The 15,277-nt window shown below is 40.0% G+C and overlaps 2 protein-coding genes across 7 annotated transcripts in view; one reads left to right on the top strand and one right to left on the bottom strand.

Annotated features, from left to right (window-relative positions):
* LOC103365013 (sarcoplasmic/endoplasmic reticulum calcium ATPase 2) overlaps positions 1-15,277 on the top strand; it is a 40,058-nt gene that overhangs the window by 7,243 nt on the left and 17,538 nt on the right. For 2 of the 3 annotated variants that reach the window (XM_008292339.1, XM_008292338.1), the window contains exons 1-5: positions 7,898-8,523; positions 8,850-8,867; positions 8,992-9,074; positions 11,548-11,652; positions 13,259-13,397. In XM_008292339.1, coding sequence (XP_008290561.1) covers positions 8,406-8,523; positions 8,850-8,867; positions 8,992-9,074; positions 11,548-11,652; positions 13,259-13,397 — 463 coding nt within the window. In that variant the 5' untranslated portion in view covers positions 7,898-8,405. Of the gene's footprint in view, positions 1-7,897; positions 8,524-8,849; positions 8,868-8,991; positions 9,075-11,547; positions 11,653-13,258; positions 13,398-15,277 lie in introns of those variants that run through there. The other variant, XM_008292340.1, reaches the window with a different exon arrangement.
* Positions 93-2,845, bottom strand: pus1 (pseudouridine synthase 1). 4 transcript variants are annotated; one of them, XM_008292335.1, is made up of 7 exons: positions 2,721-2,845; positions 2,518-2,614; positions 2,060-2,286; positions 1,833-1,970; positions 1,269-1,371; positions 424-1,124; positions 93-310 (listed from the first exon to the last, which is right to left on the bottom strand). In XM_008292335.1, exons 2-7 carry the CDS (start codon positions 2,579-2,581, stop codon positions 278-280), a joined length of 1,266 nt encoding a protein of 421 aa, XP_008290557.1. In that variant the 5' UTR covers positions 2,582-2,614; positions 2,721-2,845; the 3' UTR covers positions 93-277. The 4 variants fall into 4 exon arrangements, with proteins under 4 accessions (XP_008290557.1, XP_008290559.1, XP_008290558.1 ...); XM_008292337.1 differs by having other exon boundaries at positions 2,518-2,572; XM_008292336.1 differs by having other exon boundaries at positions 2,518-2,572; positions 2,766-2,845.

The following is a 15,277-nucleotide window of genomic DNA, read 5'->3' as shown; positions in this document are numbered from 1 at the left end:
AATGTAGTTCTCGCTGCAGAAGCATCATCAAACAAACTAAGCAGACATCCACATTTATTTCACTGTCAAATAAATCTTAGGAAACACTGCAACACAGAGCAAAGAGGCTTTTATTGTGTTGTTGTTTGTTCACAACATTTGTAAAAGAGAAACAGGATTTAATCCTACTAAAAAACAGATATTATTATAATGTCAAACTTTAAAAAGAAAAAATAATTCCCAATAAAAGAGAATGTTTTGGTGAGAAAATGTGTCGTCGTTCTTCAGGCACGGTGGCCTAGTCAGAGTCATTTCCATCGTCAGCATTGTCCTGAAAAAAAAAAGGGAGCAGCAGTGAATAAGAATAGCTGACAAAATGAATTTCCAAAGTCCAACATCAGTGCTTCAAATAATTATTGTTCTCTAATCTGAATGACCAAATACCTGTTTTAGATCCTTATTGTCTCGTGTTTCACCAGCTGTGCCTTCAAAGTCATGGATAGGAAGTGTGGACATCCAGCTGACCATGGAGCCTTCCTGACACTCCGTCTCAACAATGGTGGGGTAGATGTGAGCCTCCTTGAAGGCCTTGATGGCCTCTTCCTCGCGGTCCCACTCCAGCCGCTCGTGCAGCCCGTCCCCACCGAAGCGTTTGTTGTACCGGTCGAAGTGAACCCGTTCCAGGACCAGGCCCAGCCCTGGAGCTTTGGGAACATCCACCTTCTCCTGGCCCCAGCTCCGTTCCATCACCTCCTCCTTTGCGTAGCCCTTGACAATCGCGATCACCAGGCCGATCATCTTGCGTATTTGGTGCAGCATAAAGCTCTGGCCTCGCACGGTGATTACTGCGAACTCACAGTTGCTGCAGAGGAAAGGCTCGCCGCAGGACATCTCGGTGATGTAGCGGCGAGCGCTGGGGTCACTGGCAGCCTTCTGGGAGGTGAAGTTGTGGAAGTTATGGGTGCCTTTGTAGAAGGTAAAAAGCCGGTTCACCTGTTGAAGTGTCTCTGGTTCCAGGCGAAAGGCTGCTATATTCGTAGTGTCATAGTCTTTTTGGGAAAAGGCCACAGTTGGAAGCATATAGGAGTATGTGCGAGCATCACAGTTGTTTTTTGAATTGAAACCTTGGGTTACCCGTTTAAGTCCTGCGGGCACAAAAGTAAAAATTAGCTTCAGATTTCTTTTTGTAGTTATAGACAGATTCTGTCTTTTAGCATTTACTATTCAAACATGATGTGCTCGTTACTCAAAATATTACTCAGCAAATATTTCAAAAAGCAGTGTCTCACCAAGCACTCTGATCTGTGGCGGCAGATGCTTGTTTATTTTTTCAATGATGTCCTCGATCAACCGCACCTTCAGCGACACCACCTGGCCAGCTGCAGACACGCCCTACACAAATTCAAATTAACAGACACAGACATAGTTTGTCATGAACATATAACAAAACCAATACGTATCATTAATAACACATAAAATGAGCTGTGCAGATTCTCAGTCAACCAGGAGATGATAATCCTAAGAGAACAAACCAAAAAGCCTCTTGGGTGAGAAGTAAAATGTCTTCAAGAACCAAAAAACGAGAAGCCCAGCTGCCTTTTACTGAAGCTCTTAAGACAAAGTGGATCCACTATAAACAAGTAGACAGCAAATAAATACACAACATAGTTTATCCTTAACTGGCTTGTCGTCTTTACTACCACACTAAGCAACAACATCGTAACCCAAATAGATCATAAAAGAAAAACTCAAACTACAAACATTTTATATTTTATTATGGATGTTTGATTTTGTTTTTCCCTCAAACCTGCGTCATTGGCTGCAATGAATTCCTTTTGCATGCAAAAACATACCTTATCTGTTCTAGCACATCTTTGGAAGGACATCTTCTTCATTTCATCCCCGTGGTCTTCAGGAATGCAACCAGATTTAATGAGAGCAGTCACCAGGTCATCTTCAATGGTTCGAAACTGAGTGGTTCCAGTATTTCTCTGAAACAAACAAAACATTTACGTGTTAAAAAAAAGGAGGAAAAACAAGAGAAAATGTGTTTACAGCTGACTGAGGTCATGAAACATACCTGCATGCCGTAGTATCCCTTCCCAGAGTACGCCATAAGGAGGACCACTTTCTTTTTAGGATATTTCCTTTCATCGTCAGTGCGTTGCTCTTCTGTTTTTACTCTTTTGTTGGTCTGCACCTTCTCAGCCGAGTCGTCATTTTCCTCATTGGCTCTTTTCAACAGCTTGGCTGCCTGCTGATCAATGGATCCTTCACTCATCATGCAGAACAACTTAGAAAACGCACCTGTGAAGTGAAAACAACATGATGAGCGATGACAGTAGTGTCCTTACATGCTACCTGCTCTCTCTTAAGTGGATATACAGGAGAGCTAACCAGGCTGACAAACCATTTTGCACAGATTTCAACTAAGACATTTAGGGTCTAGACAACAAACGTGGAGTAACAGTGGCAAACACAACAGGAAAAGACTTATCTAAGGCTGGAAGACGTGTTGTTATCGTAAGGCTGTCTTACCGTTCCTCTCCAGCGTCCGTCTGCGGTCAACTAAGGCACTCAGCAGTGATCGGACCTGAAACATGTCAAGCTAAAGCATCATGAGAAGATCCTGCAGCTGAAAGATGCAAACGGCTCAATGAGTGGAACAGAGGAAGCTAGCAAGACTTAGCACAGGGTAGTTTTCTAAAACTAGCCAAGAGTAAAATCTTTTGTCTACTTACTGCAATACTTTCAGTGATTGTATACCAAAATATACATGGACTAACCAAAAACTGCAGCTGTACAGAGCTGAAATGTCCTGTAGCTGAAGCGGTGTGCACACATGGCAATGCCAACTTTGACCTCTGACGGAAATCTCGCGAGAGTCACCTTGTTCTCGTTTCTGGAAACGTCACAGACTGCGGTCACAGCAGAGAATTGGAAAACCATTCAGAAGATTTAATTTAAAGAATTATAATCAACTTCATTATTTTTTTTCCCCTTTTAGTTTTTATTTTTTGAGAAACGAGTATATAGAAAGACTCATAGAGGATACATACATGTAAAACATTACAATACAGTATAAATGTGATCAAAATTGTTAGACTTATACAGACGACAAGTGTAGGTGATGTTAAGGACAATATTTAGAGAAATATATAAGTAAACAATAATTTCTGAATGACTTGGTATAGAAAATATATATAATGTATGTGGGAAACTTTGCCTTTATAAAGCTAAATATGAAAAACTTCTAATTATTTTATTTTATTTTGTTTTTTCATGTAAGTGAATGATTACTTTTATACATGTCTGCGTTTATAATCTTTAAAACTAAACTGTATCTTAATCTTTGTTGTTAGCAGAATCTGAGATATCATTGTGGACAGCCAAAGCTCAGAAAATTGCTGCCACAAAGGGGTAATGTTACAATAGTTATTGAACATTTTTAGATTAAATCTTGTTTTAAAATAAAGGAAAAAGTCCAATGTGTGCAGTCAAATTAAGGTTGTATGGAATTCAGAGATGTAATAACTGTAGTAATAGTTTTGTCCACTTGAGTGCAGCAAAACGACATAAGCCGAGTCATGAGTCTACATGAAAATGTGCTTTTAAATGGAAATAGAATGAATTTCATTTTAGCAGCTTGCAGTTTTGTCTGACTCTTTTAATAAGACATTTTTCTTTTTTTGTCTGAAACTGTAGCATGTTGTCAATGAAAAGATGACCAAGGTTATTCCTCTGGCTTCTGTTGACCTTAAGAACTTCCTCAGTAAAGAGAGTAAGGCCCAAACATTAAATAATCTTACAAAGGCCTTTATAATTTCACTATAAATAAACTACAGTTTATTGTGCTGCTGTGGATAACAGTCAATACTTCAGTCTAACTCACTGTGTAGGGTGGCCGGGTTCACAAAGACCTCATCTTCGCTCAAATGGACATATTCCTACCCATATATATACATCATACTCTCATGCACTCTTGACTCAAAGCTGCTGTGACATTAAATGTAGGCTTGTTGTATAAACCAGAGACATACAGCTGAAGCTTCTCTTCATCATACAAGAACTCATACTAGTTTAATTTATGGTAGCCACTAACATTATGTGCTGTGACTCATGCAACTGTCACACATGTGGGTAAACACTAAAGTCAAATTATGCTGGCAAAGAGGCTAAGCACTTCCAGAGCGGTGAGGTGTTTATGTCTTTCTCAAGGACACCACAACAAGGAATAATACTGGTTGCCAAGAGGCCAAACTATTAACCTTCTCATCCTGGGATGTCCTTAAACAATTGCACTTTTTTTCATAGCACCTTATAAGGTGATCTACTAGTTTTCTGCTGAAAACCCAGTGCCAAACATAGGCATGCTATGGGAAAAGGGCCTCGGTAGCCACAATCCCATATCACATAAGGCATGCTTTTTTCCAGCAAATGCAGATCTAACCGGATACTTGTGATTCTCGGTGTCAAACAGTGAGTCTTCAAGATTTGTAATGGAGCTGCATGCAAGGTTTTACTGAGTGAAAGAGCTCAGAGTAGGAATATTTTTCAGTGAAATTATTATGGATTTGATTAGCCACAAACTCAATTAGTCTCTATTTCACTTGGGAGATGGTTGTTTTAAATATGTTAAATGTGCTTAACAAAACAGGCTTACATGACAAAATAGTCTCTTAATATGTTGACAAAAACAATTATTTTCATTTAAAAAATTAGCATTTTGTTGATGACTTTGTCCCGTCTGTCTGTCAATCATATTTTTGGTGAACCAGAAGTAATGTTGTTCTTATCCTCAGGGTCCTGAGATGTCTCATGTGAAGTTTGACAGACCACCAAACTCCAAATAGAGTCAACTGGCCTCACAGCGAGCCACTAAGCAAGCTGTCAAAACAGACCTAAGCTTTTTTTTCTTTTTTTTTTTTTTGCAAAGCTCACCTGCACTCCTCCACAGTGTGAGCCGGTCACACTGGTCTGTGCTTAAGAAAACAACCACAGCAGAGCCTTGATCAGTTTGGACTGAAACTCTCTGCCTCCTACATATAGGAAAAAAAAAAAATAATTACAATAACTCTTCTCATTGTCAGCAAAGAAATCCGCAGCTGTTACTCTGCCGGCTGAGTTACATAAGCTGTTGATCAAACCAGACGTCACACATCGGTTAAATGCTAGGAGAAGATTGGGTAATTTTATTTTCAAATAATGAAATAAGCTGTAAATGAATTACACAGAGAGGGAGGAGATATTGCTGTTTTTGAATTCACTGTGCATCGTCCTGCCACTCTCAAGACAACATAATTTGTGTTTACTGTATCAAGCAACAGTCAACAGAGCGGTAACTGAAGTCAGGCTTGAAAGGATCACGTAGTTTTTAGTTTTATATTTGGAAGGCTACAGCCAACTGTAAAGAGATGTTTTGTCAATCTTTCAAGTTTAAAATCTGTCCAGCTCACTGCCTTTGAGATAAGAGTTGACTGTTAAGTGTCTGATGAGGTTAAACTATTGATTTACTTTAAAATGCACCCTTTCAACCCAACAATGACTCCATTTTGGTTAAAGTCCATATAGTTATCTACTCTATGTCCTGTAATTTTAGTACATTTTTCATCATGCAGCAGTTTTTTATTGATTATAACAGGCAAAATAAAACATTACTTTAGATTTAAAAGCTATTTTAGCTTTTATTATGTGCATTCAAACACATAGATCTCCGTGTCAAGACATGAAATATGCAGTTTTGTGTCTTTCGACTAACATTTGTGGATATGTTTGTTGATTTCACATTTTTGGAAAATGTCATCATATTATTCTGTGTTCAAATAATAATGTGATTAAATACAATAAGGCAGCGAGAAAATTTAAGACATAAGTACTTGTCATTGCCAGTCAAAGATCACAATGAATTATAATTAAACTGTAGTTAATATAATGTTGCACAAACAGTGAGGCTGATGTGGTCTGTAAAGCTTTTTGTCTTGTTTTTATCAAGCAATCCCAGCAGCATAGATTTCGTCTTTCCTTCTCAACGAAGAGAAGTCTCACAGTGGCAGCACACATTAATCTCAGTGTCTGAAAATAACTTGTCTTCCAGATAGACAGCAGACACTGTCAGCTGCAAACCATTTCACGCAGGTGCTATCTCAACCCTCGTGGAGATTTTGATTTTAACTGCTTCTTTTCGCTCCGTGGGGTCAAGTAATTCTGACTGCTTTTGTTGTATAGGTGTTGATATCTGTTCTGGAGAAAAGGTCAGACCTGTCACTTCCCAAGTTGACTGTATGCTATCATTTCAAAATACACATTTTAGGACGGCTTCAACAGATACATTCTTTCTGACACCATGCTAACAGGTCAGAGAGCAAAAGATAAGATCGACTGCGTTGCATCACTCTGGCAAAGTCGCTCGATCGGTCCGACAGAAACTGGGATTCTTCTGAGACAACTCCAGTAACGCTGACGAATATAAGATAATAAAACTGGTGTGTGCAGCATCGCGAGGCAATGGAGTGGAGGCATTTCTTGGATGATACGAATTCATTAACATAAATTTAAAACGCAATGCTTATTTTTCTGCCACTCACGCTCAAAATAGAACATTAGTAATAAGAAGATGACTTATATGAACGGTGTGTTTGTAATAGAACTGGGGAAGACATTTATTATTTATGATGAACTGTGGTGACATATAATTTAAAATTATTCCTGTTGCTGAGCATATAAGCAACACATGGTTGAAATAAAAAAGATTTTGATTGCAGAATCTACAATGGGTAATCCTTTTCTACTCTTTAACAATATACACTATTTACAGAGGAGCTGCACTGCAATCTTACATTAGAGGGTTGGATTACTTTTGCCTGTTCAGTTCAGTACAGCTTTCCCAGTTGTACATTTAATATCAACAGACAACCAGAAATATCTAAAATGTCAGAAGACAGCTGTTGGGGACCATTTATGTGCTCTACAAATATGTTATAACATTTAAATTCATTATAAAAAATATAATATGGGTCTTGGAATTGAGCAGTTTTGGTTTGTTGACATGATTCCAAAGCAAAAAAATAAATAAAAAAACTCTTAAGACAAATTCAGTCGAGGAATACATGCTTTACTTGACTGGTAACTACACATAAGCCACAGCTGTAATCTATATGTTTCATAAAATACATGACAACCAAACAGTTTCTCATATAATTTTCTAAATTTTCTAATGTCCCCTGGATTTTAATACATTTTGGTAAACCAGCGTTCTCCAATCATGCGCCATGGCCATCGAATAACCTTCAAAAGACTCTTAAATGGAAACCTTCGCATCCATTAATGAGTTTAAGAGCATCATCAAGAATACAGCAAAAGAGGAACGTCACTGTTTTTCCTGAGAGGCCGCTGTCCTTGAATAGCTGTCGATCTGTTTTATTGTTTTACTCTTCGTTATTTTGACTTTGTATGGCTGCTAATGGAGATTTTTTAATCTCAATGGGACTTCCTGGTTAAATAAAGGTAAATAATTAATACGCTTTATTAACTTATGTTTCATGGGAAGGAATAAAACAGAAATATTTCCATGATGGTGTCACACTTGCTTTCCTTAATATATATAATTTAAAAAAAAAAACAATTTTAATCAATACAATGTCATGTTATATAATCATACTTTCTGAAAACCAATGACGCCCTTGGAGCAAGATCACACACATAACAGTATTTCGTGTAGAAACTATGAAACGTGAGTGTCATGTGGATTGGATATGAAGCTAATGTGGCTAATGGCAACACACATACAAACAGCCGTCGTGGAGAGAGAGAGCGAGAGAGAGAGTGAGCGAGAGAAGGACTTCCTGTGTCTGCAGCCAATGAGCTGGTTCCACATGCGGACACTGAACACCGCATTCGACGAAGAAACGCGATTGGTGCCGATGAGGACGCTGGTGATTCCGCAACACATAGGCAGAGAAGGGAGCCGAGCTGCAACTTAACCACATGTTTAAATCATCTATTTGGACAGATTACTCCGGGATTCGCCGTTTTAAAAGAAGGGGACGACGTCAACGACACCCACTTGAGACCGCGGCGTTGATATGAGTTTTTCGCCCGAGGTCTCACGAGAAAGCTAGCGGAGCACAGCCGGCGAATTCAAGCGGAGCCGAAAGGAGCAAAGGAACAGTTAGCTAGCTTTAGCCTGTTAGCTCCCCCACTTAGCCGCTAACACGTCCACTCTCGCCGCACACCTGCGCGCCGCGCTGCCCCGTGTTATCGCATCCCAGCCGGTTACCAGACAGCACCGCGGGCTTCTGCTTTAATTTTTCCCCCGGCATTTTTGCTTTGAGTCACGCGTTGACACCAGAGGAGGAGCGGTGAGAGCACCGTGACAGGTTGAGGTTGGGACCAGCGAACCGAGCGGTGTCCTCAAGTGGCCGTTAACCATGGACAACGCACACACAAAGACGGTGGAAGAAGTTTACAGCTTTTTTAACGTGAATGAGAGCACGGGTCTGAGTTTAGAGGAAGTGAAGAAGCAACGGGAGCGATATGGACCAAACGGTAAGGAGCCAGTTCACGTCTGTGTGTCCGAAAACAGCAGCATGCATGGCCCGTAGCTCCCCCGGCTTGTAACGGCCGACGAGCCAACAGAAAGGAAGCTGGCTGACGTCACGATCCGTATGTTGAAATAGTGGGAAGCATCGCTGCTATGTGACTGATTCAGCTCCCAACACACCATCCTCCGCCGTGCCGTGTTTCTGTTTAAATGTGTTTCACTCTTGCGACAGCAGCATGCTATAATTGTACACCAAGTGCTGACATGTACCTTAATAACTGCTTGTCCACCTTCTCTTTTTTGTCTGCGGCCTGAATGGGATGATGTGCAGAGCTGCCAGCCGAGGAGGGTGAGTGGACCACTGTGTGTACATACAAGAAGTCACCTGTGGATATAGATTTGCAGTTTCTCATTCCTGCTTTTTACCACTAAAGGCAGTCATTAATTATTTGAATGACACTCTTGTTTTGTAGGTAAATCCCTCTGGGAGCTGGTTGTCGAACAGTTTGAAGATTTGCTTGTGAGGATCCTTTTACTTGCCGCCTGCATATCCTTTGTAAGTATCACACACGTGTTTTGGGAGCTGCAGAGGGGGTTTGTTTAGTGCTAAGCCAACATGAAACCTCACAGAGCTGACTTAGCAAAATGTATGCAGCGGTTCATGTCCGACGTGCACATTTATTTCCTTTGACCTATTATCATGATTAGTAGAAGTTAAAGTCTGTGAACAGGTTGTGACGCTCCTGTAAGCTGCTGGGTTCAATATTTAACTACATATAGAGTGAGTTTACATAGTATTTTGGTGTCAGAGTAGTGAGAAGGTAGTTCACATTTGGATTTTGAGTACAAGTGCCTCATTTCCTTCAGTGAGGAAGACGAAATAAAACAGTAAAACTTGGCTTTCTGCCAGTTGAACATTGTCTATGCTCATCTTCACCGCCATGTTTTTTTTTTTTCGTTCCACGGATAAGTTCAGTAGGTTTTTCATTTTCTCAGTGCAGCTCTGCCAGCCTACACATTGTATGTAATCATTTTCTGATTGATTCTGTGCAGATGACAGCTTAGCAAGAATGCTGTTCAGAATGGAAAAGCAAGGCGCCCAGAATCTGTCTGGTGACACAGCCCAGATGAACGTTTTTTTTTCTGATTTTGTTTTAAGATATTAATACAAACACGGATTTGCTCTTCAAGTAAATCACAAGTCAGCGAAGCCTCTTAGAGTGTGTTGTTTCATAGCGATTGTATTGACTCATCAGTAGACAAATTATGTAGTTAAAAAGAAATAATGTCATGGGGCTAATGTGGAAAGCGATGTTAATGCCACTTTATCATGTCTGATGATTATGTGCTATGTTGTTGGAATGAGCAGCATGCCAGGCAACAGACACCTGATATGTCAGCATGCCTCTCTGATGATTGGATTTCCAGACGTTAACATGCCACTGCAAGACAGCGATGACTTTACGAGACCTTATTACGAGTCTCGGCATTACTTGTCCAGTACTCATGTTGTCACCATAAACACAACCTGACAGATCCTTTAATGAACAGACATGACGTACGACGCTTGTGTTCTTGTCGCCGGCGAGTGGCAATTCCCAGCACAGTGTATGTACAACACAATTCACCGTCCTTTGGCCCTCTTTCTACTCTCGGATTGGCTGTTGAATCATTGGCTCAGGCTATCATAAGTCACCAAGGCATTGTGATAACAGCCAGCTATGCTTACAAGGATCATAAATCATCAGCTCTAATGTACAGTATGCCTTCAGCCACGCGGCACATGCAAACACATTTACATTTATTCCAGCGCGGCTAAATGTGACGACGTTTGACTACAAAATTACACGCTAACCTTTGTTCGACTTCACGATCACGCTCTCAGGAGTAGATTGGTGCAACATAAGCGACTTTATTTTATAGACGATAAATTGAATGTTATGTTTGATTGGCAATGCCTAAATAGGTTAGGGTTGGAGAAGAGGGAGGCAGTTGCCATCTCATTTGACACACTTCACTGCTGGCACAGATTCTAAAAGAGGAGAAAGTAGTTACTACTCTCTTCCTAACACACTTGGCCCAGTTTGCGGTACAGACAGAAGCTGGCTTGATATTTATCATGAATTATTACGTGATTGGTGGTAGTTAAAGTCATTAAATCAAGCGTGTATGAACTGAGGTGGGGTTCTGCTTTAACTTTACCTGAAAGAATGGCGCATGGGAAGAGCGTCTGAAAGGAAATTCCAAAATTAGCATGATGTTATTGTCTAGAAAATTAGTTTGAGAGGCCTTGTAGCTAATTTATATTTGAAAAATACCTGCACACAGAAATTAGTTTTCAGTGTCTTTTCAAAAAATGTCAAACTGTGACACTATACTGCATTCTGTGAAGTGAAGAATAAATAGCAAATTATTACTATAGTTTGACTCACATTGAACTGTGTTTGGCAGATAGGGTGCATTTGCTGGTTTTAAAAAAATAATAACTGAGGTTATGAGTTTCTCCTTAATGTTGTTCTGGCCTGAGACAAACTCCACTCGGGGTGCTGATGTCTAAAACCACTAAATACACAATCAGCTGAAAATAGCTTTGACCTTTCTACCTCCTCTTTGTTCCATTGATGTGGATGACGTAAGGAGGCAAGCAACACTGATTAATATTCTGTTATATATTGTGAATTTCAAAGTCCTGCGTGTTCTCATTCAGGCGCGAGAAGGTCAGGTTCCATGGAAATTTGGCAAAGTCAGGCCTGTAAACATTTTGTTTACAGTGACTAGAAATAGTCAGCGCTTTACCATACCTCTCACATTGTTTAGCCAACAAAACCAAAATGATATGACCCCCAACCAATAACTTTTGGAAATTGAGCCCTTTGTAAACACTCCTTGCTTTGAGCATACAGGAGTATTTATTTCAGGTTGTTCTTTAGCTCATGTTATCCAATGCTACAGTATGTCAAAGATCAATTGTTATTTGCAGTATATTTGAATGCTGTTAACTTTTCTTTGTCTGTCTGTTTCACGTGCAGGTGCTGGCCTGGTTTGAAGAGGGAGAAGAAACGGTTACAGCCTTCGTGGAGCCATTTGTTATCCTACTTATTCTCATAGCAAATGCCATCGTAGGAGTCTGGCAGGTAAACGGTCATTACAGCTGCAAATCTCCCCTTCGTATGGGTGATTAGAACTTGTCTTGTGTACTAAAATAGTTACCTTGAAACTGAAAACAATGGGTCCTTTTTAAAATAGCTACCAAACAGTGGATAATTAGCTGAGGTTTGTTTAAGAAGTAACTTTGCTCAGGAGGTTTTCACCAGATTGCCTAAATAGGACTGATGTCAGGCGGCGGCTGTTCAACGCTGAATAGATGAGAAGCAGAAGAATTTTCCTGCCAGCATGTGTCCTACCTATTGTTCAGCTTAGCAGACTTAGTAAATTATAATATCTCAACAGCTGGAGCAAAGAAGCTGAAGACACAGCTGAAGATTTATTTATTTTTATTTTTTTAAAGCATGATATCCTAGAGGGAAAATGTGCATCTGTTCCTTAAGTGTCATAATAGTCATCAAATGATTGTCGGCAACGTGAAAGATGCACAGCTTGTAGGACTCTGCTTGAAAGAGGAAACTTGTGTCATGGATGAAGCAGACTTGTACTGATTGGCAATCAGATCTACAGCCTCTGTTAATCAGCGCACGACTCTGCTCCTTAGTTTAAAGCACAGCTTTAGCACTCCATTTTTCATCTACCCATCCTGACAAGTGTGCGGTGTAATCTTGACAAAAGCCCGCATCTACTTTCTCCGTGTGGCTGCTACATGCAAACCTCTCTGCTAGATTGTCTTGAAAAGTAAATGCTCCTTGAAGGTCCTGCTGGGGCTTGTGTAAATGGGGAGTTGTGCTGTTTGCCTTTGTTTATGCAAACAAAGCCACTATGAATGAAGCTGAGAGGGAGGCGGCTGTAGCTGCCGGTTTTTTTTGTGTTGATATGGTCGTACCTGTTGTCAAGTTAGGCCAGCCTTCCGCTTAATTCAAACCAACTGTAGATTTGTAGGCCCTTTTTAGCACCTTGTAAGTATGTAAACCCTCACCTTTCCTCTGGCAGCCATTTTAAGAACTCCGTCCCTGTCGGTCACCCTCACAAAGACCATAGTTTCCTGGGATTGTGTGCCCTGTCTTGCCATGTCTACTTGAGGACTGCCTGCCTTCCAGCTAAGCTGGGAGCTGCCACTAAAACTATCCAGCCTGTGACCAATCAGCCAGACAAGGAAAAGTCAAATAACAGAAAAGTCAAAGTGAAAAAGGATTAGAAAGAAACTGAGCAGGCAAGAAAGAATGCTGGCGAAACTGAAGTAAGAATGTCATTGTAGCCTTAAAATTAGAGTGCTTTTACATAAATTTGTCCCATTTTACAGTCAATCTAAAGTGTACTGTTTCACTTCTGTTTAAAGAATCCAAACCCTTTTTCTGCCTTTTACAACACACCACAGTGTTTACATAATTCTACTCCACTGCCTATCCTAGTTCACTGGTCATGGGCACTTTATTTTTTATATGTCGCTTTGCTTATATAAAGATAGCACTCCACGCTCCGCTCTGTCCATTTTGAACAGCAGTAGACTGACTAAAATAAAATATCTTCCTTTTCATTTCGATCCCGTGAATTGTCTGATGTTTGTGTAAAATTTGCTTCTTTTTTTGTTTGTTTTAAACTTCTTTTTTTCCCCCTATTTCTTCTGTGAAGGAACGAAATGCAGAAAATGCCATCGAAGCGCTTAAAGAGTACGAGCCAGAGATGGGAAAAGTCTACCGCCAAGATAGGAAGAGTGTCCAGAGAATCAAGGCCAGAGACATTGTGCCTGGAGACATTGTGGAGGTGGCAGGTAAGATCACCAAAACCGAGCAGACACTCAGACATGATGCTTTCTAATACTCCAGGTAATCTGAGTTGCTTGAAGGTTATCATGACAAAACATAAGGTTGGAAACCACCAACATAAAATAGAGAAATCATATTTGAAGTGTACTCACGTTGATGAAAACTTTATTTGTCACTTACTCTTGACGTTTCTATGCACAGAGTTTGGAGGAGCCAAAGCAATTAAACAATATTCCTGAAGTTGTATCATGGCTCCTTGTGAGTCTCTGCCATGCTTCCCAAACAAACGACAACATAATGTTCATTTGGTTTGTCTCCATCAGTACTTGTTTTGTTAAGCTATTTATGGATGGATCACCTGATCGGTTTATAACTGGTCTTGTTACTGGTTTCTATCTAAAACTTGAAAGATGTTGAATTGAGGGCTGTAATTCAACAAGCAGATGAGTGAGCAGAAGAGATATACTGCTCTGTAAACATCATCAACAGCGTTATAAAGCACTCTTTATATAGTTTTAAACACACAGCTGATCCCGCATCCTGTTCTTCTCCCTTGACAATTTCAGAATAATGGTAGTACCAAGTAAGTAAAGCGGTTACGCAATAGAAGAGCAGAGGTCCAGTCTGTTCCTGAACATTTCTTGGCTAACCTCAACTTGGTTGGGCCACATATGTTTATAGGTTTTGCGTCACTGCTCCTCATTTCCCAGTGTTTTCTTACTGAGACTTAATTTTATCTTTTATCTTTGTTTCTATCTTTCTTTGCTTTTCTTTTCCCTTTTTTTCCCTGTTTCTGTTAATTATGTAGTTTCCCATAAAAAGAAAACCAATTTACTTTATCCAAAAGCACAGCTTGGTTTAGGAGGGTCACAGAAATGATTACTTTACGGTCTATAATCTTGTCAGACGGTAAAAGAAAGAGCTGCAGAACCCATAGTGTTGTACTGCCTGTCAAAGTAAATGCTGTATTAACTCAGGCTATTTCAGTCTAACTTGAGCAAGCTGAAATGGTCTTGTTAATTCTCATATGAACTCATTGTTTACAAATGCATCTACAGGATTGATTTGCTAATGACGAATAAGGTCGTCTTGTATTATAATAATAGACATTTATTGGTAAATAATTGCACGAGGCATCAGTGGAGACAAAGTCATAATCGGCACTTACATAATTGCCTGACATGGCATCGTGACTTCTACAGAAGCTGCTGCACAGCTAAGGGGATTTCGGTTTTCTGAAATAAATCCTGAAATTGAATCTTCACAGCCTCCGACAAATGACAACGAATGACAGATTAAAGCTATTCTAAAACAAGAGCTGCAATGTTACGGCCAATTTCTGTTTGTTGATTTCTGGAAATGGTTGGCCCCTGCTGTGCTTCAGTCACTCGCAAGTTCCAAACACTACCTGTAAACATAACAAAACACTGTACAGTGAAAATAAAAGTGTGACATAGACCTTATTGCAGCGTGTTCTAACATTACTAAATTCTGCATGAAAAAAAAAGTTTATTTCTTTAACCAAAATAATCACAAAACACCTTATCTTGTTTGACAGCTCCATTTTTGCCGTCTTTAATCCGAACCAGGGTTGCCAAAGAAATGGAATCAAAATCAATTAAACCTCGTTATGAAGAGCAGCACTCGACCCTACTGTCTTGTTTCTGTTGATTTTTCATGCTTCAGATTTTCTCGCTGTCTCGGTGGCCTCCACATCTTATTCCTCTCTGACAGCAAATGTCACCATGCAGCGCTGCACTTGACGTTCTTGGTAGCAATTCAGACGTCGCCTTATGATGTGATCCGTGTTGAGTCCACCGTTTGTGCGGCTTCAATCATTGTGCTATTTTCAGAGTCGCATGAATCATTCAACCTGCTATCTAAT

Source organism: Stegastes partitus, unplaced genomic scaffold (assembly GCF_000690725.1).
Source record: "Stegastes partitus isolate 25-593 unplaced genomic scaffold, Stegastes_partitus-1.0.2 Scaffold803, whole genome shotgun sequence".
Lineage (NCBI taxonomy): Eukaryota > Metazoa > Chordata > Actinopteri > Pomacentridae > Stegastes > Stegastes partitus.
Note: the sequence above shows the minus strand (reverse complement) of the source record. Positions and strands in the feature narration are given on the sequence as shown.